A 27336-nucleotide genomic window follows, 5' to 3' on the forward strand; every position below is an offset into this window, starting at 1 on the left:
ATCAGAACAAAACTACAAAAAAAAATTAAATAATCTCTGGAATTTTTAAACCATGACACAAAAACCCTGGTATAATAAACAGTACCATCTGAATTTAATGAAAATAGAGATTCAAAATCTTTATTTCTGTTTTGAAAAAAACTTTAATGCATTTAAACAAAGTGGAGCAAGAAAGCATCTAAAGCAAGCAGAACTGGACGACCCAAGAACCTAGACTGGGAGATACTGCCGCTAACTTTCTGTGGTTCTGTCAAAAATGAAAAAAATCTGTCATTTATTTTTTTATTTAAGGGACTGCTTTCTGGCTGCCTCTACAGTTTGTTGGTTGTTTAATCTTCCAGTCATTTCGCGGTAAACTTATCAGAGACCGTTTCTCAGTTTCTCGCCGTCAGTCTTTTAACAGATTCTGAATTCCTCATGATTTCTTTGTCATCAGGGCAGCGGTTCTGATGACTCATGATGATTTCAGAGACGTTTTCAGTCAGGATGACTCATGGCCGCCACAAGACAAAATGAAATCTTCTCCTCTCTGAGGTTCCCAGTCAGGTGCAGAAGCTCCTTCCTCATTATAATTTAACACATCATGGGTTCATAGACCGATACGGTGGACTTAACGATGCTGATTTCTTCCGTTTTAACATTTGTAGGCACACGTAGAAGTTTCAGATCATAAAAACAAATTTCTAGACAACCTAAGTGAATCCACAAAGCCGTTTTCATCATGAATCAACTGTGATTAACCACTTTCTTCCATTTCACTACCCTCACCCAGGCCTAATTACAGCCAGACCTGGAGAATGAAGAAATTACTTAAACAGAACCTATCTGACAACATGAAGTAGGCTAAAACACCAGATTTAAAGAGATCAAGAGCAGATGATGAAGTCACTGGCTTCCAGTCAGTCTGGAAAGGCTTACAAGGCCATTTTAAGGTGTTGGGACTCCAGTGAACCACACCGGGAACCATTATCCACAAATGGAGAAAGCATGGAACAGTGGAGAACCTCCCCAGGAGTGGCTGAGCTACCAAAATTACTCACAGAACACATCAACGGCTCATCCTGAAGGGTCACAAAAGAACGCAGAACAGCATCTGAAGCTCTCCAAGCCTCACTGCCTCAATTAAGGTTAGAGTTCACGATTCAATAAGAAAGAGACTGGGCAAAAATGGCCTATGAGAGAGCTCCACTGCCAGAACCACTGCTAACCCAAAAGAACACAAAGGCCCATCTCGCACTTACCAAAAAACATTGTGATGATCTCCAAGACCCCAGGGAATAATCTGTGGACTGATGAGTGGAAGTCTTTAGCAGCCTGTTACATCTGGTGTAAAACCAACTTAGCCTTTAAAATAAAGTACATCACACATGGTGGTGGTGGTGTGATGGTCTGGGCCGGCTCTTCTGCATTGGTACCTGAATGACTTCCTGCAACCGATGCAACAATGAAGCCTGCTCTCTACCAGAAAATTCAGAAAAAACAGAATGTCAGACTATCAGTTTGCGTTAAAACATCATGGCTTCCCACACTAAAAGGAAGAGCTTCACAAACTTAGGATTTCACTTATTTTTTGGTTTATTTCAAACAATATTCAGGAAGGTTGTGAATTAGAGGAAAGGTGAAAAACCTATAAAACAAGGAATAAAAAACATACATAATTTAGAACCTTTACAGTTTCTTTTGCATTTCTTTAACTTAAGTCAGACTCTTATGCTTTAGATTTTATCCATATATTCTACTAAAGTAAAAAAGTAGCTTTATTTTTACTAATTTCATCTACAAATGTCATAAACAAACAAATTCTTCAACAAATATTTTCTAAATATAAACAAACCAGATTAAATCTTCAACAAAGTTCCATAAAGATGAGTTTACTGGTAGCCTTTTTTCTTTTCCCATGAGTTTGGTTACTTTGCTTCTGAAGCGCTCCTTTTGCAGCTGCTTTTGCTGTCTGCAGTTTAATTGCAACTCTGCCAGGTGAATGGTGTTCCATTTCTTTTGTTTGAGTTCATTGCTGCTGATTAACACAGGTTCCACTCACCTGTTGAGGTGTAGCACACTCAGACACAATGCCATATTTATCCCCCGGGGAAACAGAAAGACATGGATTAGTATGTACAAATTCTGATCAACGTAAAATATTAAATTGTATAATAAATAATGTCTCTGTTTAGGTCCAGGAGATTTCTAAGTTACTTGTATTAGAAATTACTTTTGTACAGATTTATTACTAAAACTATTGAAAATATAAAATGTGATTATATTTCTTAGCGTATCCCATGTGTGACGGCCACACAGTCGGTAACCCTGCGCACCAACACCTTTTCACTTTGAGTTTCTTTGTTTCATGTATACATCACACTGATGCAGGAAGTGTTGACTGGGTGGCACCATGCAGAACTCCACCATGGGGAGGACCATGGACCCACTTATTCTTCCTCAGCCAGTATTTAAGCCCCTTTTATTCATGTGTGTCAGGTCAGTTCATTTTGTTTGAGGTTGTATTATGTTATAACTTGAGTTTAGTTTCTTTATTTGACCTCTTTTAAGGGCCCTGTATTAATTGTTTGAGTTTTGTTACTTTGGGGAAATAAAACCCACTTTTCTGGGACGTTACTACTGTGTCCTCATGCCCAACCGGCTTGGTCCCTGACACCATGTTAAGAAATTACATTTTAATAAAATTGCGAGTGGTACAATTACTGACACCGTGAACGTTTCCTTTAAATTAAATGAAGCAGCATTTTCTTACCTTCTACTTCATTTTTAAGTAGATCAGAGAATTCAGGAACTTTTCTGTTACAATCCATGACGTCCTGTTTCTTGGGGAATGATTATGGTGCTACACAAAGGCTACTTTCTATTAGGCTCAGTTAGCTTAGAGTGGCATCCTGGGATTAAAAAGTCTCCATAACCATCATATTGGTATACATACTTGTTGTCTGGGAGACCGGGAGAAATCTTTTCTGTCCTACCATCACAAACATAAACGGCGCTTTTGTCAGATTAGACTCAAACTGCACCTTTCTCCAAAAAACAGATTTGTCTGGTGGGAAACAAAGGATGAATATGTGGAAAAGCATCTCATCTGCTCACTGTTAAGTATGGTGGAGGATCTATGTAGGTGTGGTCTTGTTTCTCTTCCTATCGCCTGGGGAACCTGGTTAATTGTCAAATTGTTTCTCCGTTGAATAAAATGTCCTCAGTTTAAATGTTGCAACTTTTGTAATTGTCAGATCATGCTGAAGCAATAAAAGATTGAATTATTGTAAAACATGTTACCTGCAGCGCCACCATGTGAGCAGGGTGCTGTAAGTGTTGTTTTGTATCCTTAAAAGACTTTCTTTAACTGATGTAATTAGGTGATTATAAAAGTTTTTAAATGCTCCCAACTGATTTTCTCTTCTCAGTAAATGAGCTTTTTTCTTAAAAGCTAAATCATTTTCTAGATTTTCCAGCTAATAAACGTCAAATTTGAGTCCACATTTTTATGCCTTTCTGTTTAAACACAAGCAATGCAGCAACCATGTTTCAGAAGAAAAAAAAAAAACTGTTTTCAGGTCCAGAAGCCCAACCATCAAAACCTTTAAGTCCCCCAAAAATAACATCACCGTTCTGATCGAAGCACCGCGTGCCGGTGGCCTCCAGGAGCTGATTAAAACGTTGTGCTTTAGACCTCAGTCTTGTTAAAACTTCACGTTTTCAGACCATTTGTTGCTCAGACAGGACGTCATTCTGTTTTTCCTTTAACGAGCTCCTGGAAGGCGAACTGCTGTGACCCGTCAGCGATCTGCAGCATGCTGGGAGATTCAGGACAGGGAGGGAGAAACACAGATGTCTGCTTTTCACCTCGTAGAGCAGGAAGTAACGAGCTACAGAAAGGGAAATAGGCCTCAAGATCAAATATTTTTAAATGCCATTTTTGTCCACAGAAAAATGGGTAAAGAAATGTGTTAGCTGCCGTCTGTACCGCTTCTGTGTATTTCCACAAAAATACTAGAAAAGTGGCAACAGAAGGCAAAGTTTTGCGTTTTTTATTAGAATGTTGTGGCAGGAGATGATTAATCAGCCATGTTGTTCAATCAACAACAAACGAGCTGCAAATCTAAATATACGAAACAAAATTATTCCCGAACATTTCTCTAGCATGAAAGAAAACGAAAGGATAATCTAAACCTGAAAAGAAGGCATGTTTTCCCTCCAACTTTATAATTCAATGTGAGCGTTTCAATCAGAGGAACGTCACAGATTTACAGAAAACTAAATCTGAGAGTAAAATGAGAAGACGGCTCGGTCTCAGTTTGTTTTTTATTGGACTCCAATAAAGATTTCTTTTCTTTGAAAGTCTGACACCAGAACCACTTCTTAACCCTGAATAATTAATTTTCATTTGAAAAGAAAAGCCCTCCTCCTCCTCCTCAGAGGGTCGTTGGCAATTCTGCACTGGATCTGTTCTGACCCGAGTCCAACCAGGAATAGAAAAAAGCAGGAAGCACCACTGAGTGTTACATGAACATGTCATCGTAGCCCGGTGGGGGCATGTGGTCTGGATCGGGCCTGAAATGACAGGAACACAGAAATGTCATGACTTGATTCTACCATAAAATTCTGTCCAGAGCTAAACCCATTTCTTATGTTCACTCATATCGATGAGATTATTATGACCCGAAGTTGGTGCTGTAATTGTTAGAAATGGGACAGACACGTGTGTCTCACCCCGGTCTGTGACGTCCAATGGGTCCAAACGGGTCGAAGCGAGCTCCTGGGGGAACAGCTCCAGGAGGCAGGATGTCTGGTACACCACCAGACGGGTCAAAGCCGGAGCGAGGATACCCTGACCGTAATGGGTCGACTATCATCCCACCACCACCGCGAGATCTGAGGGGAAAAGGAAGAGAGGTTCACGGGTCGGAGGGAGAGAAATTATGAAACACTAAATGACTTCTTAAACTTCCTTGTTATTTTATTCATTTTAATCCACTGAAAAAATAAACAGAGTGAGAGACGAAAAATCTAAAAAATCAACCAACTGGGAGTTCAGGTCTGGAGGATTTAATCTGATTTAAAGCAGCAGAGGGGCTCATAAAACATGTTATTTAATTACAAAAGGTTTTCCATAAAAATACACAGAAAAAGAACCAAATCCATAAAACATCTGAAAACCATCAGTCTATTGATGAGTATTTTCAATGATTTTCCTATGAAAAGGCTAAATGTTTGTAAAAGCATCTTTTAATCAAACACCCTGATCCAAACCGACTTGCTGGACCAGAACTAAGATAAAAGCACCTCAGTCCAATCTGAAAATTCCTGCTTTGAAATATTTTACATATGATCATCCCAGATTTTACATTTCTGTCTGTAGAGTTTTTATTATTATCATTCAAGACCATCAATTAGGTTGAAAATGTGTTCAAAACCACATAATGTTCACAGATAGACTAAAAGAATCTTTTCAATGATCCCAGATCATCTGCAGCTCCATAATATCAGCAAGAGTTCATAATGTGATTCGGTATATTATAACCTGAGCTCTACACCGAGAAATGACAGAAACTTTATTAAAAGTATAAAAACAGAAGCGAGAAGTCTAAAGGAAACAGACAGCACACATTAACACCGGGCAGGTTTCTCCAAAACCAATAACCGTTTCTCTCAGGGTAGATTTCAGATCAAACCTCTGAGCTGGAAGCGTCTCGCTGCCGGCGGGTTTTTACAACCAACACTGTGTCCCCCAGTGCAAACTAAATGCTGGAGAAACTTATTAAAGGCTTCAAAATGAGAACAGTTAAACTGGAAGCTGAATGTTCCAGATATACTAGATAGTAGAAATATTAATCTTTGTGCAGATTCATTTTCTTTGTAAAACTGAAAGCTAAAGACGTCTAAACTAAGCATTTTTCCTGCTCCGGTTCTCATTCTAGAGACAAACGCTCCACATTTAGCTCAAAAATCAAACGTCAGCAACAACTAATAATCCACTGGAAGGCTGACAGTTCATCCCAGATTGGGACAGAACTACACACTGTGCTGAAAACAGGAGGGTAGAACTCACCCGAACGGATCCAGATCTGCTCCTCCAGCTGCGAACGGAGGAACAAATGGGTCGGGCCTAAAATAAATCAACAAACACTTTTTTTTCTTGCCAATGAAACAAAATCATACAATAAAAACGGACCTAATAGGACTTCATGCTCACTTTAAATGTAACAGGAAGCGATCTGTTACATTTTCATGCTATAGCAAAGATGAATTAAATTCTGTTTTCTAAAGGAGGCCATAAAGTTAGCAGCACCGTGTCTGAATCTGTTTTGGACTGATTGGAACAGCGGTTCTGAAACCTTTTATAACAAACACCACCACAGAGACAGTGGTAGTCCAGGATGGAAAACGATGAGAAAATATTCCTAACCGAGATCTCCCAGCTCTTCTTCTCTGCCTTTCACGTCGCATTGCTACGTTTCTGTTTACAGCTGCTGCCAAGTCAGCTGATTGTCCGTCTTAAATTCTCTCTGCCGTGTGCTTCTGTTATCTTGCTGTTCGTCCCTCTCTTCACTGATTGACTTTCCCTCCATCTGTCTCTGTTCCCGTCCTCGTCGCCCTCTCACTCTCTCCGTCCCTTGGGGGGTATGGGGGAGACAGCGTGTGGTCGATAAAGTGCTGACATCTCGCATCTCATCTGATCGGGTCACGGTTAAGAGGACAGAGGATGAGAGGGAGGAAGAGGGAGTGAAGACATCTGTCCTCCACCCTACAGACAGGTCACTGTCTCCTCCAGGCACTGGTTCATCTCTTAAAAATACATTTCTGCTGCTCCTGTCCTGCAGTCATCTCAAATATGCAACAAAGCACAAACTGACTTCCATACAGGACAAACAACCAGGCACACACACACACACCTAAAGGCAGTTAACAGAGACTGATTACCAGTTTATGTTTCTGGACTGTGGGAGGAAGGATGTTCCAAGTTAGTGGTTCAGTCACCTTGATTTTGATGAGGGACCTCCTTTGCTTTATGGGCCACAGCTGACCTTTCCAGGGACCAAACGGTGCCGCCTGGGGCTGCACATTTCAAACTGGTCACGCGGTTGTTTTCTACCTACCTTGGCGACCGACAGTTGAAAGTCATTTAATAAGGAGATGCTGACTTATTGCTTCAATATATTTTGTCTCCTAGCAGGAGGTCATTTATAGTTATTATGGTTTAATCAGGAGTCATAATCTCTCACATTCTGTAAGAGTCAACTGGCCCAAACGGGATCAGAACCGTAACAAATAAGGTGACAAGATGCATAGAAAATTATTTGGGTTGTTATATATTTTTTATATGTAATAAATAACGACACGTTACTTGTTATTGATGACATTAATAATATTATTAGAATATTGTTTATTAGAGCGAGAAAGTGTCACGGTTTCCTTTAGTTACTGACCAGTGAGGCTGAACTCCCTGCCGAGGGTGTCTGCTGGGCATTCGGAGAGGGTCGCTGTCTTCTCCTCTTCTTCTATGTAACTCCTCATCTTCCTCTCTTCTGCTCTTCTCTGCTTTTTCAGGGTGTTTCTCTTTGGAGGGGAGCAGCTGAGTCGTCACCTTTTGTGACAAACTGTCTGCGTCTTTGTACACGCTTCAACAAAGAGAGGCTTTGGTTATCTATCAAGTTGCAGACGTTTTTAATTGAAAGAAGGTTCTATTTTTGTGTTTGCATCGAAATGTGGTAGAAATACTTCAAACTAAAGATCGCACTGCTGCAGATCGTGTCAGCAGCACTAATTATGCAGCCGATTTTGTTCTTTCTGAACAAAAATGATCAAAAACCAACCTGCTGAATGTATGCAGCTGATCCACGTTCACATGATCGCTGACGTTCACCATCAAGTCTAAAACCTGCTTTGTGCTGGAGTTCTGCAAATACAAGCAAAATAAAAGCATATTTTAAAAATAAGTTTAGTCAAATCCAAACAGAAACACGGGAACACATCCAGCCAGTCTCTCCTGCCTGTATGACACCAGGTGGCAGGAATACAGGTCCAGGAAGGGAACCCAGATGTTCTTCTCCCCTGCGTCCAGCTCCTTCTAGGGAACACATCCCTAAACCAGAAGGGATTTATTATCCCTTCAGCGAGTTCTGGATCTGCCCCGGATTACAAAGCTCCTCACCTCATCCCCAAACTAAGTCCAGCCACCCATCTGTGAAAGCTCAGTCCAACCTCTTATATCCTAGATCTCCTGCTTTCAGTCATGGTTCAGATCTCATCACCAGAAATTCGAGAGCTTGGCTTTTTAGCTCTGCTCTTGCTTCACCATTACCACACAGAACAGCGTCCTCATTAGTTCAGGTGAGTCCCTGATCAGGGGTACAAGGTACTCCTCTACCTGAGGAATAGCCTGTGAACTCTGAACTCCTGCTGCTGCCATCTTGTGTTTCAGTTATGAATGTCTGATTCTTTCTGTAATTATTGCATGTTTTATAATTCGGTGAGTAACAATGTGTGTTTTTTTATTCAGCATCTATCTTTAACTCGTCTTACTAATGCATGACTGTTATACTGCTGCTATTACTAAACCCTTTGTTACTGCTTCTTGTGTTTACAAAATAACTGCTGCTTTTATGATAAATGTCTGTATTATGTTGCTTTCTTGTTGCTGCTGCTCCTACACATGAATTGACAAACACAGCCTCAATATGTTGTTTTTATTGTTGTTTAAATGTATTGTTTATAATCTGTTAAGCTTCTTCTAGGCGGCCGCTGAATAACTGGCCAACGGGACCACAGATGAAAACTAGCCTTTGACGTTACAGGTTGCAGATATGACCTGTCCTGGTAAATAAATAAACTAATAATCATGTTGAAGCAGCGTCTGAAGACAAGAAGCTTGATCTTAAGTAGGTCTTCTAAATGGATCATCAAGCGGAGCACAGCTCCAAATTTAGGACAAAAGTCATGAGGGGTCATCACAAAACCTCCATCTCAATCCCATTAAACATAACTGAAAAGCTGTATGCAACCAAGTTACACCAGTTCTGTCAAGAAACTGGAAGTCTGCAGATGGATTCCCCAAATATTTGACTGAAGTCAGGGTTTAAAGGCAGTGCTGTCAAATCCTAATGTAATATGTGTGAACGTCCTACTCAGACGAAAGTAAATACATAAATCTAAATTAAGCTCTCTCTCTCTCCTTATTTTGATATTTATCAAATATCAATAATTTGCTACTTGTATTTTAACTAAACTGGTCAAGTTTAACCTGTTTTAGTTTAACAGTAAAGAAAAAAAACCCAGTATGTGTCTTTTTGAACATATCTGGCTTTAACTAGATCTGCAAAGAATATATTTATGTGCTTTAGCTTCTTCCTGCTGAGATCATTCAACCCAACAGCATCAATTGATTTAATTGAATCTGTTTGCAGCTGGAAAATGTGCAGAGTTACCATCAGGTTGAAGATCAGCGTGGAGTCCACAGTGATGGCCTTCAGTACCACCTGCGTGTCTGAGTCGTCTTTATAGCGGAGACTGTACAGCTCCTTGTTGTTGCTCCAGTCAGCAGGAAGCAGCTCGGACTTCTGATCGCTGCTGCGAGGCTGAAGGTTCAAAGACAGGAGAAAAAGAGCCAGAAGCAGAAAAATGAGACAATCTGTCGTAAATATTTCTGGACCCTCTCAGTTGGTTCATCCTCCGAAACATGACTTGACATTTTTTTCACAAGTTTCTCTTTTGCCTCCAGCTGTAATACGAGTCGAATAAAACAGAGGGAGCTAAAAGACGCCTGGCAGATTTCTCTATCTGATAATATGAACATCTTCCAGGGGAAATAACGCGTATTAGTGTAGCTAAAGCTAATCTGAACAGAAGAAACCGGGTAGCCTAGCTAAGCTTTTACAGAACTACATTTGAATAACAGACTGTTTCTTTTTCTCTGAATGTCACAAGTCACTTTTATCTTAAATCACTGATAACAGGGAGTTTTTCTACTGATTTCCAACCTTTCATTAATTAATTCGGCAAATCTGTTTCACTAAAATTCATTTATGTTCATCAAGTTGGAGACCCTTGCTAATTTTCAACTTCACTTCAACAGTCCAGAAATTGACAGAAGAGGTCGGCGTTAGTTGAACCTCCGTCAGTTAACAGTTAGTCTAATTGAATTCATATGTGCGTCTCTTCAGGAACCGCAACCTTTGCCCTCACCTCGTCTCCAGACCCGATGCACCTGTATCCATTCTTTATCATTTCCCAGTGAACGAAGCACACAACAGCGTCCTGCGGACAGCAGATTTGATCTGCGACACAGGTGTACAGCACCTCTAAACCGGCCATTTTCCTTCAATCTGCAGATCAGCTCAGCATCAACACCGGGGAAAAGAAAGCGAAACTCTTCACTTATGTCTCATAGCAACCACAGCTACTTCCTGTTAGGGAAATTCAAAATAAAAGCACCTAAAATATCGTCAAATGGAACGTCATTTAAAAAAAAAATAAAATCAAAACATCAAGCAAACATTTAACTGATTTTACGTTTAAATTCTTTTGTAAAATTACTGGTCTTAATAAGGTTAATAAATTGCATTTGATAGAGGAATTATTCAAACAGAGATTCATTGTAATAATAGGTTGCGTAGGTCTGTTGTGACACAGAGTTTATTTTTTGTTTTTACATAAGAAATTAAACTAAATAAATCAAAATTCATCAAGATGGCATAAATCAAAAGACATGCCATCTTAGAGAGAGTTACTAATTTTAACCAAACAATTGATAAACGTTGAAGAACGTTTCTAACCCGAGTTACTTTTATTTTCTTCAGAAATAAATGTCGGGAATGTTGCTTTATTTTGTCGAACTTTACAGAGTTGTTGGTTTTGTTTTGATGCACCACATTTATGGAGAACGGCTGCAAGAATGATTGTTCCGGTTTTATTTATATATATATATATATATATACAAAAATAAAATATTACTTTAACTATACTACTTTAGGTAGAGGTAATTATATTTCGAAGGACAGATTTGTATGTTTAATTTGTGCTTCTGTTTTCTTTATTATTGAGAGCAAAGTGTACCGGAGTCAAATTCATTGTTGTACAAAGTGACAGGAAAGCTGATTGTGATTCCTGAGTCTTATTGCTCTTTTTAAATATATAAAGAACGATCATTCCTACATAAGACTTCATTTCCCATCATCCTTCTCGCAGGTCGGGTGGGAGCGCTTCCTTGTCAAGATGGCGGCTCCCTTGACTCTACTTTTGATTGTAGCCGTCACAATCCGTGCGGCTCTTAACAGATCCAGTCTAGCGGAGCGGATCGCGGAGAGGGTGGAGGTGGTGTCTCCGATCACCGCCTGGAAGAGAGGTTAGCTGGGCTGGAGCGGCGCTCTGGGGCCCCTTTTTGACGCTAAAGAACCTGCAGTTCCTCCCTGTTCCGTCAGCGCTTCGATGACAACTGGCTGAAGTCAAACCGGTTCATCTGCTAAAACATGCAGACAAAGGATTTATAGTTAAATCAATCTGGTTTTAATACGGAGGGATCTATAAGCAGGAATTTAATTAAGTGTTTTACAGAATTAAATGATTTTTAATGCGTTTTTTTTTTTTTATCGTTTAACAAATATCCGTCGTTGAGCTTCTGTGGGTCAGGGATGCAACAACCAGCTGAGATGATGTCCACATGTAGATGAACTGATCAGGTTCAACAGATCCATGCAAACTTTAAATGTGTTTATGGAGATTTCTGCATCCAATATTAAGACATTGTTAATAAGACCAAATCATAGTTTTTTAAGATTAAAAGTAACTGAAAATAGAGCTGTATCTGTGATGCAAAACTGGATTCTTTTGTCTGAAATTTATACACACGCTGCGTGTGTAATTCAAGCGTAGATTTCTTTATTATTCTCCTATTTGTCAGATTCTAAATATACCTAAAACAGGATAAAAATTTGAAAACATTTCATCATTTTTTTGTATGCTATTTTCTTTCCATTTATTTAGTGATAAAAAAGTGTTCATAGTTTGGGAGAATACATGTGCTGCTGCGAGGTTATCAATCACTTTGAATAAAATAATACAAATTTACATAAAAAAAGTAAAAGTATTTAATTTCATATCTGAAAGCAGCCCATCCCCGAGTGTTAGTCTTTAAACTAGCTTCACTGTGTGCAGCTCCAGGCCTAAACAGATTTTAATATTATGTCACAGTTGGTGAATGATTCGAGTGTTAAAAATTAGGACAAATTATGACACCTTTGTTATTTTCTTTTGTCAGTTATTGAAGGTTTAGCCCTGCTTGACCTGGGAGTTTCACCATATTCTGGAGATGTTTTCCATGAGGTAAGACATCAATTCACAGTTTATTTTACGATTCCGGTGGAAATCATTTTTTGCATATCTGGCAGTGGTTGCACATGTTGGTTTAAAACTTTTTAAAATAATAGTACAAATTGGATATGAAGATGACTACTTCTTCCGCACTATTCAGACTGAAGGAGCTTGAGTACTGAGCAGTTTTATATTTTAACTGAGGCTGAGTTCAGAAGAGGATCAAGTTAAGTTCATCAGACGGTTCTTTAAACATTTATTCCACCAGAAGCCTGACAGGAAAATGCCCAACATTAAGATAAATGTAATTATCTATCTTAATGCACTTCCTTTTTCTTTTTTCCTCCAGACTCCTCTCATCATTTACATCTCTCACTTTTTGGTGGATTATGCAGAAATCACGTTTATGGTAAGAGAGCGAAACTACTGTACGGTGTAACAAATCTGTTCTTTTAGTCCTTTCATTATCGGCCTCAATGAACTCTTCTGTCTGTTTCTTGTTAGCTGGCAGACGTGATCACAGCAGTGGCTCTTTACATGACAGTGAAGGACTATAACAAGCAAGTGGTGAGAAAATGTTAAACCTTTAAAGAGTTTCTTTATTAGCTTGTTTGTGTGTCAACTGAAAACTGGTTTGTTTGGTAGGTTTACAAGCTGTTTGTGCATTACAGAAGTATGTGTGCCCTTTTGCCTTTTACTTATTTTTTTCACATTACAAATATACATGCTATTTATTGAGATTTTATATGATAAACCAACACAAAGTGGTGCACAGTTGTTGAGAGGAAGGAAAATGATACGTGGTTTTGAACATTTTTACAAATCTCCAATGTGACGTTAAACGGCATCATGAAGACCAAGGACCACAGCAGACGGGTCAGGGAGAACATTTTGGAGAACCTTAAAGCAGGGTTAGGTTCTACAACAATATTCCAAGCTTTGGACATCTTTCAGGGCTCTGTTTAATCCATCATCTGAACATGGAGAGCAGATGGACCAACAGCAGACCTACCAAGACTTGGACGTCCACCTAAACCGACAGGCTGGGCAAGGAGAGCATTAATCAGAGAAGCTGTTAGTGATGTAGTGGAAACAGAAAACATGTGGGAGGAAGTGCTCTTGTCAACAGTGTTGCAGTAAATTAACACTTGTCACCTGGATCACACTGGTACCCAGGGTGTCACATGGTGGTGGCAGCATCATGCTGTTGGGATACTTTTCTTCAGCAGGACCAGGGAAGCTTGATGGGAAGATGGAGGTAGCTAAATCCAGGACAGTCCTGGAATAAAACCTGCTAGAGGCTGCAGAAGACCTGAGAACAGGGTGATCTAGGCTACTTTAACAGATTATGAGAAAGTCTAACTGTTTGGAAGAGAAGTATAAAAAAATCTCAGTTTAAAACTTTTGCACAATCCAGTATATATAATTGAATAATTAAACATGTACTTTCTGCTGTTGTTTGTTCATCTTTTAGTTCAGAAAACAGAAGTTTTCCCTGGAGGCGGACCGCTACCCAGCAGACTGTCGGGAGCTAATCAGAAGCCCCAAAGAAATGTACTACATCCCTCTGAAAGTAGCCATGTTGTAAGTTCCTCCAGCTCCTTTAGAGGGCGCTCTAACTGTTCAGAGAATATAGACAAGGATGTAGTGACCAGGTCTGTACTGAGGAATAATTTATGCTCACAGTTGTGGTTTTAGTTATTCTTTTTCTGTCTTCTCTCACAGTTACCTGTTGAACCCGTTCACCATCTTGTCCTGCGTTGCCAAGTCAACCTGCGGCCTGAACAACGCCATTATCGCCCTCTTTGTCCTCACAACAATAAAAGGTTGACAGCAGCTCAGTGTTTTAAAAGGGGACATAGGATGCTTTTAAATCCTTTCTTTTCAACCTTAAATCAGTCAGTTGTGGTCTATATAAAGTAGAACCTCAACGCTTTGGTCTGAACTCCTTGTTCTTGTAGCTCCTCAGGCTCCTCTTTTACCTGCTCTGAGGAGCATCTGAAAGCAGCTCGTTTTGGTGCCGTCTCTTTAAATGCTACTGAGGTCCATCACACCGCGCCCTCCTCCAGGTCAAAGAGCGCTGCAGTTTATCTCGATCAGACATTTTTGTAGTTTGATAACAATTATTTAGCGCTGCAGAAACAAGAAAAAAACAATGAAAACTGTTTATGTAATAATAATATTAAATCAAGCAGTATAGTTCTGTCCTGCAGGAGCTAAAGCAGCAAACAGCACTAACATCAGCAGAAGGAACGATGCTGCTGTTATCAGAGCAATGACCAGAACGTCACATCAACACAATAAACTCATGTCTAAAATAAAGTTTGTTGTCATTTTAGCTTTATTTGCAGCTTACCGCTTTCTGTCGTTTCCATAGACAGAAGGAACTGATCCCTTAATCAGATGAAGTCTTTCAGTAAATCCTTCATACTGGCGGAGGTTGATGAAGAACTCGTGCTTGAAATGGAGAAATTTCCCCACTGATGTGGGAATATTTCCATGAAAAATAAAATGTAACCAGGCACTTTGAAGAGGTTCTGATGCTGGGGGACGGTGTAATGAATTGTGTGGTTAATACACCCAACAATCAAAGATTTAGACCTATTCATTTTCAGCTTGGTCATTCTTGAGCTTGGACTACAAAATCGCAGCGAGAAATAAAAAATTGATCAGCCAGAAGTCCATGACCTCATTTAGCTGTTCTGCAGCAAATACTGTGACATAACAGTTGTGTTTATTTATTGATGTATACAGAAACATTTAAATCTAACTTTCACTTCATGCAAGAACGAGCCTCATAGAGTTCATTTGTATTTAAACTGTTTGTTCTGATAGTTTTGATTTTATTGAATTTATTTCTGTGCTTCAGGAAACGTGCTCCTGAGCGCCATCTTTCTGTGCTTGGCCACCTATCAGTCCATCTACCCTCTCACGTTGTGTGTTCCAGCCATGCTGTATTTGATGCAGGTACGCTGTCTGTAAGCTCATACCTGTAATGGGTCAGTGTTGATTCTTTTCACCATTCTTCCCATTTAAACACCATCCTCCCTCACTGGAAGAAATGTTTGCTTTTGTTCTCCCTCAGCATCAGTACATCCCGGTGAACTTCCGGCGGGCCAGCTTCTGGTGGTTTGTGGCGCAGTACCTCTTCATGTACCTCGGCAGTTTGTTTGTCATTGTCTGTCTCTCCTTCTTCCTGCTCGGATCGTGGGACTACCTGCCCTCCGTCTACGGCTTCATGTGAGTCGGATAACAGACAACCTGAAACATTAAAGCATATTTATCCTGTTTTCCTTCTATAAATAATTTGCAGACCGTTGCTTTTTAAACAAGGCTACTTTGTTACATTATGAAATGTAATTTATCATCTCTCTCCTAAACTCTATATGGTGAGAGGGGCGGACATAGTGGTAAAACAGCTGCCCCGTATACAGTATATAGAAGCCATTAGGCCATGAAAAAACGATTTAATCGGTAAAATATCTGAATGGATACTTTAAAGAGGAATAAATGAAACTTCAATTTCATACAAATATATTTATTTTGAGCATCACAGTATTGAGACTTTAATTGGACATTTAAAAAATGTTCGAACTATTTGCTAATTAGCCAGCTAGTGACCACAGGGATGTATTGCAGTGATTATTTAGCATAATTTGGAGTTCTAAATACCTAAGATCTGAGAAAACCATTTAGAGGAGGAAAAAGGAGGCATGGACTTCAAGTATCCACGTTTGGTACATTATTTTGGCAGCCTGTGATCCAACACAGTAAAGTGATAAGAGGGTTGCTTTATTTGCTCCGAAATCAGACTGTGGTGTCACCTTTCTCTGGGAACCGGGTTTGAACCTCAGCAGGTGCGGTTCCCACACCCCTCGGAGGCTGCTGACGGGGACTATCACAGCTGGGAAGGTTACTCTCAAACTGGCAGTTTTTCTCCTGGAACCGGGCCTCTGAATGTCTTGCTGGGTTCCTCATTTGGATTTCGGAACCAATCTGAAACAGGCAAACGGAGCATCTCAACTGAATCTACAGATTGATCTGCCCCATAGGAGTTTGGCTGAAGCAGAACATTTTGATGGTGTTTGTGTCTCTTTCCCGTCTGTCATTTACTCTCTGACCCTCAGTCCCAGAGGTCAGCTCCTATACGGTTAACAGGTCCTGATCAACCCACCAGAGGAGAACTTAGAAAGCTTTTACCACGTCATATTAAACAATGCCAAAACTATTTTGTCACCTCTCCAATTCACTGTATCCCGCTGCTCTGATCACTTCTATAGACACAGGAGGTCCAAACATCATGTGGACTTTGGAACAGTGCATAGAGAGCTTTGTAGACTGGGGTTCCTTGGAAGTGTTGGAGACGGGTGTAAAGCTCGCTGACTGGACTCTAGAGGTCTCTGAGGTGATGCAGGCTTTCTTTTCCAACATTAGTGTCTGACCTAATAAAAACAAGACTGGTCAGAAATCCCTATAAAATCAGTTTTCAGGGTCATAAACCTTCCAGTTGATCCTATTTTAACCAGCTTAGTCTAATGTCATTATGAAGGCTTCTGCACAAGTCTGGGTCAGAGAGGGAAGTGTGGAAAAAAGCCAGGTCTCTCATTGGTTCATGTTGCTGCAAGTAATAACGTTTAGTTTTAGGTTGTATTTATTATTTAAAGAATAGGGTTTCTGTAATTGGATCCTTTTAAGATCTTGCCTAGAGGTGTTTTTTTTTTTTAAAACGTTGGCAGTACAGTTCTGATTTGTGTGACACACTTTGGTTTGCTGAGATTTTTGGACAGTAGGAAAATGAATGAGGTAGGACCTTATTGACTACTGCTTCCGGTGTCCAGTGGTGCGCCCTCTGCTGGCTGGATTTACGGCCCTAAGAGTGTGTGGGTAAAAAGGTCTTCAGAGCCGTGATCATCCTGGTTGTCTGGTCTAGATGTAATGAGGAAATGCTGTTTATTGTGCAGTGTCTCCACCAGAGAGCGCTATAGGCTGTTTCCACGCAGCTCTCCAACTCTGCTCGGCTTAATGTTTCTGTGTTTTGTTTTTTTCTCACCTTTCAGTCTTTCAGTTCCCGACCTGACCCCAAACATCGGCCTCTTCTGGTACTTCTTCGCTGAGATGTTTGAGCATTTCCGCCTCTTCTTCCTCTGTGTCTTCCAGATCAACGTCTTCTTCTACACCATCCCTCTGTGCATTAAACTCAAGTAAGTCCTTCCTCTCTTTCCCTGTGATCCGTTTAGTCTTCTTTGTATCCTCTATCCTAACCCTGTGTGTGTTTGTGTGTGTGTGCGTGTGTGTGTGTGTGTGCTGCAGGGATCATCCAGTGTTCCTGATCTTCATGCAGTTGGCTGTGATCTCCATCTTTAAGTCTTATCCCACTGTGGGCGACACAGCCCTCTACCTGGCCTTCCTTCCTGCCTGGAGTCACCTGCACAGATGTGAGTGTTTAAAAAGGACATAAGGATTCAGTCAGCTGATTTTGGTAAACACCCTGACAGCTCTGTGGTTTCAGCAGGCTCTTATGGAGCTTCTAGGTTAATGTTATTCAGCCCAGAGGCTGTAGGGGTTCCCATGTCATACGCCTGATCATACGTGTCTTTTTATTAATATTAGCAGATATTTTTGTCGTGTGATTTACAGTTTTGGTCAGAGTTCACATCACAGACGTGATTCTTTTTTGAATTTGGGATTTCTAATTATTTAGGTGGACTGATTGCTCCATAAACAGCTTTAGGAGTTTTAAGAACATGAATTTGTGTGTTTTCTCTAATCCAGATGGGTTCAAAGGTTTACATAAAGACAGTAATAATTAATAATAATAATAAGCACTAATTACGCCCCCACTAATGCTTGGATAAATGTCTCTTAGTGAATTATAGAGAAAGCAGATGTTTTGTAGCCATCAACCAGCCTCTGGCATCATTCTGGTTGAATATTTGACTTCTCTTCTTGGCTGAATTGTAGGAGTTTCTGTCTGTGGAAACCGTTTTCTCAATAAACTCTACTTACTTTACTAACCTAATAACTAGTTCATTTAAACTAGTGGATTTCTAGGCACATGCCTGGCTTTCAAGAATAGTCCAGAAAGATTTTGAGTCGCTCCAGAAGCTTCATGTTGGCCTTTCTTTATCCAGTGTTTGATGTGTAGGATCATTGTCCTGAGTGTTGAAGAACAACCAAAACTCAAACCTGTCCTGAGCTGGAAACTGCTGAGACACCGGGGTCAGAGGTTAACACCTTCATGTGGGGCGTTTGTATGTTTTTGACCCTGTGGAGATTAGAGAACAATGATTATAAACTTCTCCATTTAAGTACTTCATTATCAAAGTGGTTTGTTATGTAATCTTCCCACCTTTGTTCAAAAGCATCATTAAAGTTTAAAACATGTACATTTCTGACCTGAACTGTAGATACATGGAAGAAGGAGCATTTGTGAAGGTAAAGCTGGACACTAACTGAAAACATGAGAGGAGCTTCTTGCAGTCCTTAGTGTTCCTCTGGTCTTCCAACAAACACTTTACAGCTTATATTTAGTCAATTTTGATTGTCAAATCTCTCGTGTTTCTGTTCAGTTAATTCATAAAATGTGTCTTTCTCCATGTCCAGTCTTGAGGAACATCTTCCTGGTGTCCTGCGTCCTGCTGGCCTGTTCAGCTTTGTTCCCGGTTTTGTGGCACCTCTGGATCTACGCTGGAAGCGCCAACTCCAACTTCTACTACGCCATAACTTTGCTCTTCAACGTATCGCAGGTAGGACAGGGTGGGGTCGATGGAAATGCATGTCGAGAAGATGAGGAAAGTAATGGTTGTTTTGTTGAACCTCAGTGTGTGGGTCCTGCTTCTCTGCATGCCTGCTCTCAGTCTTTCTGTTAGAAATGACCAAATTCTCTGTTTTCATTTCAACTTCCTGTCAGATCCTGCTGGTGTCGGATTACTTCTATGCCTTCCTGAGGAGGGAGCACCACCTCACCAATGGGCTGTATCTGAAGAAGAAGGACGGCTCGGAGGCCACGCTGGTGCTGAAATAAAACTCGCCGGTTCAGCTTCTGCGGAGGAAGAACTGTTCAACATCTCCTGAAAGCCTGAGAACAAACTGAGGAGGAGAACGATCTAGAAGGCAGCTCTGCTTCCTCAGATGGAACAAACTCATACGTGAACATTAGAGCAGCTGTGTTTAATGTTGCTGATGGTGGTGGGATGTGAACACGTGACTCCTCTGAACCATCTGTCACCTGGAACTCAGACCATCTCACCAGGCTTTTCCTCCTCCTATCACGGATTTCTGAGGAGGGATTATTGGGGCAGTTTATCCTCCAGTCTTCATACAGAGGAACTCGTTCTGTGGGAGGCTTTTATTTTGAAGTTTTGCTCCTCTTTAAACATTAAAAATATAGGAAAATGTGTGAATGTCCAAAAATATTGGTAATAACTGAATTCAGCTCGCCGCCATTATTTTTTCTCTTGTGTTTACTTGATAACAGTTGTGTTAAAACTGGGTTTTTTTGGGGTTTTTTGCTTTAAACAAAATGATAGGAATTACTTCAAAGTTGCAAGTAGAGAAGCAGCAATCAGGCCTTTCCTGACTGATACCCGCAGTGTTTCATTATTTGACCTGCTGATTGCCGATCCAGAGAAAATGTGACCGATCTCAATCTTTCTCTGAATAATAGGTGCATCTCTAAGCTTCATTGCTGTTTTTCTTCCTCGTCTCCAGGTTCAAGCTTATCGTTGTTGGATCTCATCACGAGTTAAAGGCTGTGGTTTTGCATGGTTCACATGGTTCCTGTCTGCACAGGCGCTGCAACACTGCTGCTGTCAGACCTGTTCCCTCATTGATGGCCCCTATTTTTAAAACGCTGGAACAGCGAGAACAGGAAAAAAAAACACCAAGTTAAGTGTTTAAACCTAAATACTGACGGGTCGGATCAGACCCATACTGTCAGATTTATGCTATTATGAACCCAGCTGGAGTTTTTCTGCTGTGTTATTTTGTTTTCCAACCCAACAAATGTATGATAAATGGGTGAAATTTTCCTTAAAGCTCTTTATGGACATGTAATCAGCAACCCTAGCATTTAAACATTTAACCCTTTTATATGCATGCATGACGAGCCTAATCATGAACTGGTACTACTATGAATTTCTGAGGAACATCCTGTTATTGCTTCCTCTTGAGTTGCATAAACATAAAATACCAATCTGTAAGTTTACATCGAGACCATGGTTATTTAGCTTAGACTGAAGACCAGGAAGCCAGAAGGTTTGGACAGTACCTTGGTACCGACTGATAGATGGGTAGGGTTTAACTGTTAGGTGACATATTTTTTTTACCCTCTTTGCACCATTAAACTGAAGCCAAGAGTCTTTAGATCCAAAACAGACATGAGAACATTGGTAGAAACCTCTGACTCTCCTCCAGAAAGAAGAAGACAAACTTTCCACTTCATCGTCAATTCTCAAACTACTAATATTGTGTGCTGCATTTAACACAGGTTGACCATTTATTTCAGCTGTAAGAAGGTTTTTATATTTACTATGAACAAGTATTGAGGTAATACAGTCATTATTTTGCTCTCAGCTCAAGTTTTAGTCTTAGGTGACTTCTCATTTTTCTGGAATCCAAACTAATGTTATCAGTAAATCCTTTCCTTAAGCAAGATTGTTTAAATGTTTAAAGGCTGACTGAAAAAGACTCATAGTTACTGAAATTCACAACTTATAGGAGAGATTTTCTTAACATCTTCATTTTTTTATCTGTTTTATGATATGTAGGAGATGCCAAAATTCATTACCAAAACTGTAACCTTTGGTTTTTATTTTCTCATCTCAGAGTCAAAAGTAAAAAGGATTCTTATCTAAATCTGTCTGGACAGAAGGTCATCCAGATGTTTTTATTCAGGAAAAAATCAGATTTTATTTTATTTTTTTGCTGCACTGAAACCTTTACAGAAATGTTATTTTTCTTCCCACATTGTATGTGCTTTTATTTTGACATTTAAGTTCAGTTTGGTATTTTGATGAATGAGTGAAACTTTCACATATTGCATCATTAAAACCTGAGCTGTTGGTTTTAACTTGTTTTTTAGCTCCTTTAGTGGGAAATGCTCTTTGTTGTTGTTGATCTTATGAAAAGCAGCAGATTTCAGAAGAACGTGTGTTATCTGAGTCCTACATGTTCTCACATGAGACTGGTGCTCACCATGAACATTTGTTTAATTATGGCACTTTGATAAACACGTTCTACTGAAGGAAAAAAACTTAATTTTTTGTTTGTACTTGATCAAATTCATAGGCATTAATACATTATTTTCTTAGAACAGATAAATATGGGCCAATGTGTTCAGAATCAAACAGTTTCTACCTCCAGAAGTCCTCTAGATACTCGGATCGGAAATGTGTTTATGTGACTGAACCGTTATTTAATGTTTACAAGTGAGAAGAAAACATATTTTAGAGTCTAAACTGAATTTTTACAGCAGCAGCACAGCCAAAGAGAGGAGAATGCTTATTTTGCACATCTAGAGGCTGAAAATGTTGCCAATTCTTTTTTTTAAAATAGCTCAAGCTCAGTCAGATTGGACGGAGAGCATCGATTTTCCAGAGGTCCAGAAGAATTAACAACTCACTCTACAGTTTTGGTTAAATTTCAGAAAGCCTTTTAGGTAATTGGGTTTGAATGAAAGTAAAATATTTTACAGTGAAAAATAAGTGTGCAAAACATTTTTTCATAATAAAGTCTCATAGTTAATTATCATCAAAGGCAAAGTCACTAATTGGTTTTGTGTGAAACCTTCCAGTGTGTTTGTGGGGTCGGGTCCATCCCGGAAATACAGGTCTGGATCAGTTGTGTTAAAGTGGTTCAACTGATGATGTTTGCATTGTAACAATGATCTTTAAATACAACACACAGGGAAACTCCATCTTATGGAGACTTTTGAACTGTTCTAATAGTTCACAGATCAACTTTCATATTCCTTCCTCACTCCACACACGTGTAGCGTCATTAGTACAACACGCCTCTGTTGTTAACCACCAATCACTTTCACTTTGAAGGCAGTGTGTTCAAGATTCACAGAATGGACAGATGGGAATAACTCCCCTGGACAGAAAACTGCAGCTGTGCATCACCAGATTACAGAAATCCCTCCACGCTGGAGCGCTGCTGATTCCAGATCCTCAGCAGACATGAAGGTAACTCTGTGAACGCGGAGAGACTGACCTTCCAGCCTCATTTTTGCATTTACTCAGCAGAAAAATGTCTGAAGAGAATCTCCTATGCTGTATTTGTAATGACATCTACACCGACCCTGTTGTTCTGCGCTGCAGCCACAGCTTCTGTAAAGACTGTGTGCAGGAATGGTGGTCTACAAAACAAGTTCAGATGTGCCCGCTTTGTAATAAGATAGATTTTTCCAGACATCTCCTCAGTAATCTGGCCTTGAAGAACCTGTGTGAGGACTTCTTGCTGAGAAGAAAACAGGAAACATCTGAGCCTCTCTGCACTCTGCACTCTGAGAAGCTCAAATTGTTCTGCCAGGATCATCAGCAGCTCATTTGTGTCGTCTGCCGAGACTCCAGGGAGCACAAAAAGCACAGATTTAGCCCAGTTAACGAAGCAGCTCAACACTACAAGGAGCAACTCTTGCAATCTGTCAAACCACTGAGAGAGAAACAGTTGCTTTTTAAACAAGTTAAAGAAACCTTTGACAAAGCAGCGGTTCACATTAAGGTCCAGGTCCAAGAAACAGAGAAGAAGATCATGCAGCAGTTTAAGAATCTTCATCAATTTCTACAAGATGAAGAGAAGGCCAAGATCGCCGCTCTGAACAGTGAAGAAAAACAGAAAAGTAAAGTAATCCGGGAGAAGATTGTGGATCTGTGCAGAGACATAACAGCTCTTTCAGACACAATTAGAGCCACTGAGGAGGAAACGAAAGCTGCAGATGTGTTGTTTCTTCAGAACCATCAGCAAGCAACAGAAAGCGTGCAGCAGCATCTCCAGCTGGAGGTTCCAGAACTGATTTCAGGAGCTCTGATAGATGAAGCCAACCATCTTGCGAACATGACTTACAACACATGGATGAAGATGAAGGAGATGGTCTCCTTCTCTCCTGTGATTCTGGATCCGAACACAGCTCATCCTGAACTCATCCTGTCTGAAGATCTGACCAGCGTCACAAGTGGACAGAAATTCAAGCCTCCTGACATTCCAGAGAGGTTTGACCAGAGCTGCTGTGTTCTGGGCTCTGAAGGTTTTCATTCAGGATGTCATAGCTGGGATGTTGAGGTCAGAAATGATGCATCCTGGGGTGTTGGGGTGGTGAAGGAGTCTGTCCACAGGAAGGGACAAACACAGACTGGATACTGGGAATTAAGTTTCATTGGTGGAAAATACCTCGCTGCGTCCAGACCGATTCCAGATAAGGTTCTCTCTGTTGAAAAACTCCAGAAAGTCCGAGTTCAGCTGGACTGGGACAAAGGGAAACTGTCATTCTTTGATCTGGACACTAAAAAACTGATCTACACCTTCAAACACGCTTTCACAGAGAAGCTGTTTCCTTACATTGGTACCAAGAGTAAATTACCTCTGAAGATATTACCAAACAGCGTCAGTGTAACACCTGATGATGTCACTTTATCAGCAGGTTTCTGGCCTTTATAGTCTTGTTTTACACTGTAATTCATCATGCTTTAAATTAAACCAACGATATTAAAAAGTCATATTAACAGTGAGATGTGTTTAATTGTTGTTAGTGTGTCTGTCTGAGCTGACCTTTAAATGATCCACTGTCCTTTATCATGTCCTTTGGGCTGTGATGGACAACCTGTCCAGGATGGCCCAATAACCGCTGGAGGCCCCATAATGGCTGGAGATAGGCACCAGACCCCCAGGACTCTGCAAGGACACATCGGGTATAAATGGATGCTCTCTGGACTGTGTGTGCCCATTTAAACTATCGATCCATCCAACATCTATACTCGCCTGTCCTTGCAGGGTCACGAGGGCGCTGGTGTCTGTCTCCAGCCATCACTGGGCAAGAGGCAGGGTACACCCTGGACAGGTCGCCAGTGCATCACCGGGCAACAGAGAGACACATAGGACAGACTCCTCAGGGCAATTTACAGAGACAAATTAACCTACCAGCTGTGCTGCCATGCAGCCCTCTATGAAACCAGTCTGTAATAATACACATAGAATATTTACTAAGAAATCAAGAAGGTTGGTTATAAAAACATACCATAAAGTTCTACTTCTGCAGTTTAAATTGAATTTGAGGAATTTTCATCTGATACTTATTAGTATGATTCAACAGGGCATGAGAAGAAAGCCTGGGTGAGCCATCTCCCTAAAACCGGTAAGTTTTGTTCTGGGAAGTCGGTTGGTTGAAACTCTGAAAGGGGAAAAACACTTGGCTGATTAGATCATACTGCCTGCTTTATATTGTTGTAGGCAGGTTTGGTTTGGATAAAATGTCAAAATGTCTCAGTATTTCTGTCATTTTGTTCACTTTCAATTTCAAAACAGAAAATCGGACCACTTCAATAAGGGCAAACTGGCCCCTCATAAGAGCTGATTGCCCGTTCAGATACACATGCATGTCGACAAATGACAATATCATCAAAAAGTTTAATTATTCAATTCAATATGTTAAACTCATACATGGACATGCAGTGTTTCTGTTCATTTTAATGATTCTGGCTTGCAGCTAATAAAAATCCAAAATTCAGTATCTCAAAAAGATTCATAGGCTTGTTATGGTAGGGAAATGGTAGGGAAAATGTCTGACATGACAGCTGTCCAGCAGACGTTCTATAAGACCTCCATTACGAGGAAAAACCATGATCATTGTTAAAGAAGCTGACTGTTAACAAAATACTGTATCAAAGCATAATAATGGAAAGTTGAATGAAAGAAAAATATGTATTTAACAAAAAGGGAAAGGTATAACTGCCAGGGTTGCTCGATAAATTGGCTGATGTTAGTCCTTTAACATATCAGTCCCATAAGTAAAACTGGGCTGATATTAACTTTGATGTTTTTCTCCATCTTGTTGACATTTGTGTGACTGGAGGGGAGGGGGTCATGTGACAGTGACAAGGATGCAGTGCAGCATTGTGGGGTCTTTAACTGAAGCAGAGAAACGATGTCAGCGGTCTGGTCGTTTTTTTCATTGTGTTGAAGAGAAATATATCTAATATTGGTAAATATTGCATATCAGAAATAACAACAAAATAAATACTTTATATCGGCCCATATTTTCATATCGGTCCATCCCTAAAACTAACAATTAGTTTTCAAAGTGCCTCCATCTTAAAAGATATCCGTAGTCATTTACCACAAGCAAGGAGCTCATCATGCTCTGCAAAGAGCTACATAACGTGTCTGTGCATCTATGTTCATATACTCGGATTGTTTGTCTTGTTGGGACACAGCCATGGAAACAACATTAAAACTCGTACACACTTTTCTGGAGCTTTCAAAATAAATTGCATTTAACTGACTTCCAGCAACTGAGGAAAGGGGGGTATCAGCAGACTTCCCATGATGCCACTGTCTGAATAAGAGCACCCCTCTTTCCAACAAGCCGACCTCTTCCCACTGCTCCTCTGCGGGACCAGGATAGAGGGGGCCCAGCAAACTGGATCCAAGAGTGTCATAAGATCATGCGATCATATGCACCAGTTAAGTACCAGTGAATAACTGTTTGTGTACCCAGTATTCATTCACAAAAAAGGGGAATTAAGGTACACGCCTGGTTTGACTTTCTCTCTGAGACCTGCAGAAGCAAACGGTGTCCCAGAGAAGTCCCTGCAGAGATGCTGTCTCTACAAGCCGAGTGAAGCGGTTTTCCTTGCCTGAGAGGAGGACAAACGAGTAGATGCATTACGGCAGTTAACGTACAGTTGGTCAACGGACAGAACAAGCCCGTTTTCCAGCCACATCTACGGAGGTTAGCCTAACCCTTTAGGCACAGAGCTCTCTTCAAACTTCATTGTCGCCTGGACAGCTTTTCCTCAGCACAGTTCATAAGAGGTTAGGTTTGGGCAGAGCAGAATAATATAGAAGTGATTTAGATTGAAATGATCTAAACGTTTTTCATTTTATGAAGTTTGGTTTTGTTTGTGTTGAACTCAGCTATCTTGGTGCTAGCAGATTATCTGCAGCACACATGTTCAGTTTGTGTTTTTTGTCTGTGTGTTTTTAAAGTTAAGACAAACTTTATTTAAAGGGTGATTTTAAACACAGAAGATTGATCATAACGCGCCGTTTGTGCTTATCCATTTTAACCCTTTTATTGACGGTATTTTAAAGGTGTGTGTTTGATTCTGGTGCTAAGCTATCAGCCTCCTTTTTTAGCTTCAACTGCTAACAGCTAAAGACATGTGCTTTCTGCTGTTGAGAATTAAAATCATGTACTTTAATGGTATAAGTTTAGTTTGCATGTGAGAACATTAAACTGAGATTTAACATGAGTGAGCCTTGAGGAGAGAGGACAGATCACAGCAGGAGTCAGGATGGAGCAGGGGTGAAACAGAGGTTAGGAGGTTCTCGGCAGCTGCAAGCAGTAAAAGCTGGCTGTAGGGACAAGAAACCAATAAATGTCAACTTTTGGCCGTGGTATAGATGCCACAAGGGAGCTTGGCTGATTTACATCGCCAGACTGCATAAGGGGGAGGCACAGTCAGTAAGCTTTGAAGTCAACGGTATAAAGATGTTCTGGAACTTGTAATGACAGAGACATCTGGGTAAAGACAGCCATGCTTTGCTGAAATCTGCGATCTCCCTCCGTAAGGGCCTGTAAATTTCTTTCTTTGTGTTATTCTGTATGTATTCATTTTGCATTAGAAATCATTGGACTTATTATCTTCCAAATTAAATTTGCGTTAATCTTAATTTCCTGCTCTCCATCTGTTCTTTCTCACGACATCCGGACTGGGAGAGGTTGAGGCCGCAAGGATATCAGTGATAGCAATATTTTATCTCAACACTGCCAAATAATATTTACCCAGAAAAGTTTAGTTTTCA

General features: G+C 40.3%; 3 protein-coding genes across 3 annotated transcripts; 2 read left to right on the forward strand and 1 right to left on the reverse strand.

The window, feature by feature from the left end:
• Nucleotides 1-4294: 4294 nt before the first annotated feature.
• Nucleotides 4295-10401, reverse strand: psmf1 (proteasome inhibitor subunit 1). Its single transcript, XM_047346468.1, has 7 exons — nt 10189-10401; nt 9432-9581; nt 7821-7903; nt 7434-7625; nt 6056-6112; nt 4717-4878; nt 4295-4557 (listed from the first exon to the last, which is right to left on the reverse strand). The coding sequence occupies exons 1-7, from the start codon at nt 10315-10317 to the stop codon at nt 4506-4508; spliced, it is 825 nt and encodes a 274-aa protein (XP_047202424.1). The 5' UTR covers nt 10318-10401; the 3' UTR covers nt 4295-4505.
• A 774-nt stretch (nt 10402-11175) lies between these two features.
• On the forward strand, nt 11176-21382 carry pigu (phosphatidylinositol glycan anchor biosynthesis, class U). Its single transcript, XM_047348879.1, has 12 exons — nt 11176-11347; nt 12260-12324; nt 12662-12721; nt 12817-12879; nt 13787-13896; nt 14038-14138; nt 15182-15279; nt 15398-15552; nt 17370-17513; nt 17623-17747; nt 18916-19058; nt 19223-21382. The coding sequence occupies exons 1-12, from the start codon at nt 11218-11220 to the stop codon at nt 19334-19336; spliced, it is 1308 nt and encodes a 435-aa protein (XP_047204835.1). The 5' UTR covers nt 11176-11217; the 3' UTR covers nt 19337-21382.
• Nucleotides 21383-22465: 1083 nt separating this feature from the next.
• LOC124857479 (zinc-binding protein A33-like) lies at nt 22466-24041 on the forward strand. Its single transcript, XM_047348745.1, has one exon. It carries the CDS (start codon nt 22564-22566, stop codon nt 23968-23970), a length of 1407 nt encoding a protein of 468 aa, XP_047204701.1. The 5' UTR covers nt 22466-22563; the 3' UTR covers nt 23971-24041.
• The last annotated feature ends 3295 nt before the right edge of the window (nt 24042-27336 follow it).

Source organism: Girardinichthys multiradiatus, chromosome 20 (assembly GCF_021462225.1).
Source record: "Girardinichthys multiradiatus isolate DD_20200921_A chromosome 20, DD_fGirMul_XY1, whole genome shotgun sequence".
Classification (NCBI taxonomy): Eukaryota; Metazoa; Chordata; class Actinopteri; order Cyprinodontiformes; family Goodeidae; genus Girardinichthys; species Girardinichthys multiradiatus.

Excerpts from the sequence above, each read along its gene's own strand:
- psmf1 (XM_047346468.1), bottom strand. The coding sequence starts at position 10,317 with ATGGCCGGTTTAGAGGTGCTGTACACCTGTGTCGCAGATCAAATCTGC. Across the intron at positions 9,582-10,188 it reads GCATCGGGTCTGGAGACGAG|CCTCGCAGCAGCGATCAGAA; the intron begins GTGAGGGCAAAG and ends TTGAACCTTCAG. Across the intron at positions 4,558-4,716 it reads ATTGGACGTCACAGACCGGG|GCCCGATCCAGACCACATGC; the intron begins GTGAGACACACG and ends CTGTCATTTCAG.
- pigu (XM_047348879.1), top strand. The coding sequence starts at position 11,218 with ATGGCGGCTCCCTTGACTCTACTTTTGATTGTAGCCGTCACAATCCGT. Across the intron at positions 11,348-12,259 it reads GATCACCGCCTGGAAGAGAG|TTATTGAAGGTTTAGCCCTG; the intron begins GTTAGCTGGGCT and ends TTCTTTTGTCAG. Across the intron at positions 12,325-12,661 it reads CTGGAGATGTTTTCCATGAG|ACTCCTCTCATCATTTACAT; the intron begins GTAAGACATCAA and ends TTTTTCCTCCAG.
- LOC124857479 (XM_047348745.1), top strand. The coding sequence starts at position 22,564 with ATGTCTGAAGAGAATCTCCTATGCTGTATTTGTAATGACATCTACACC.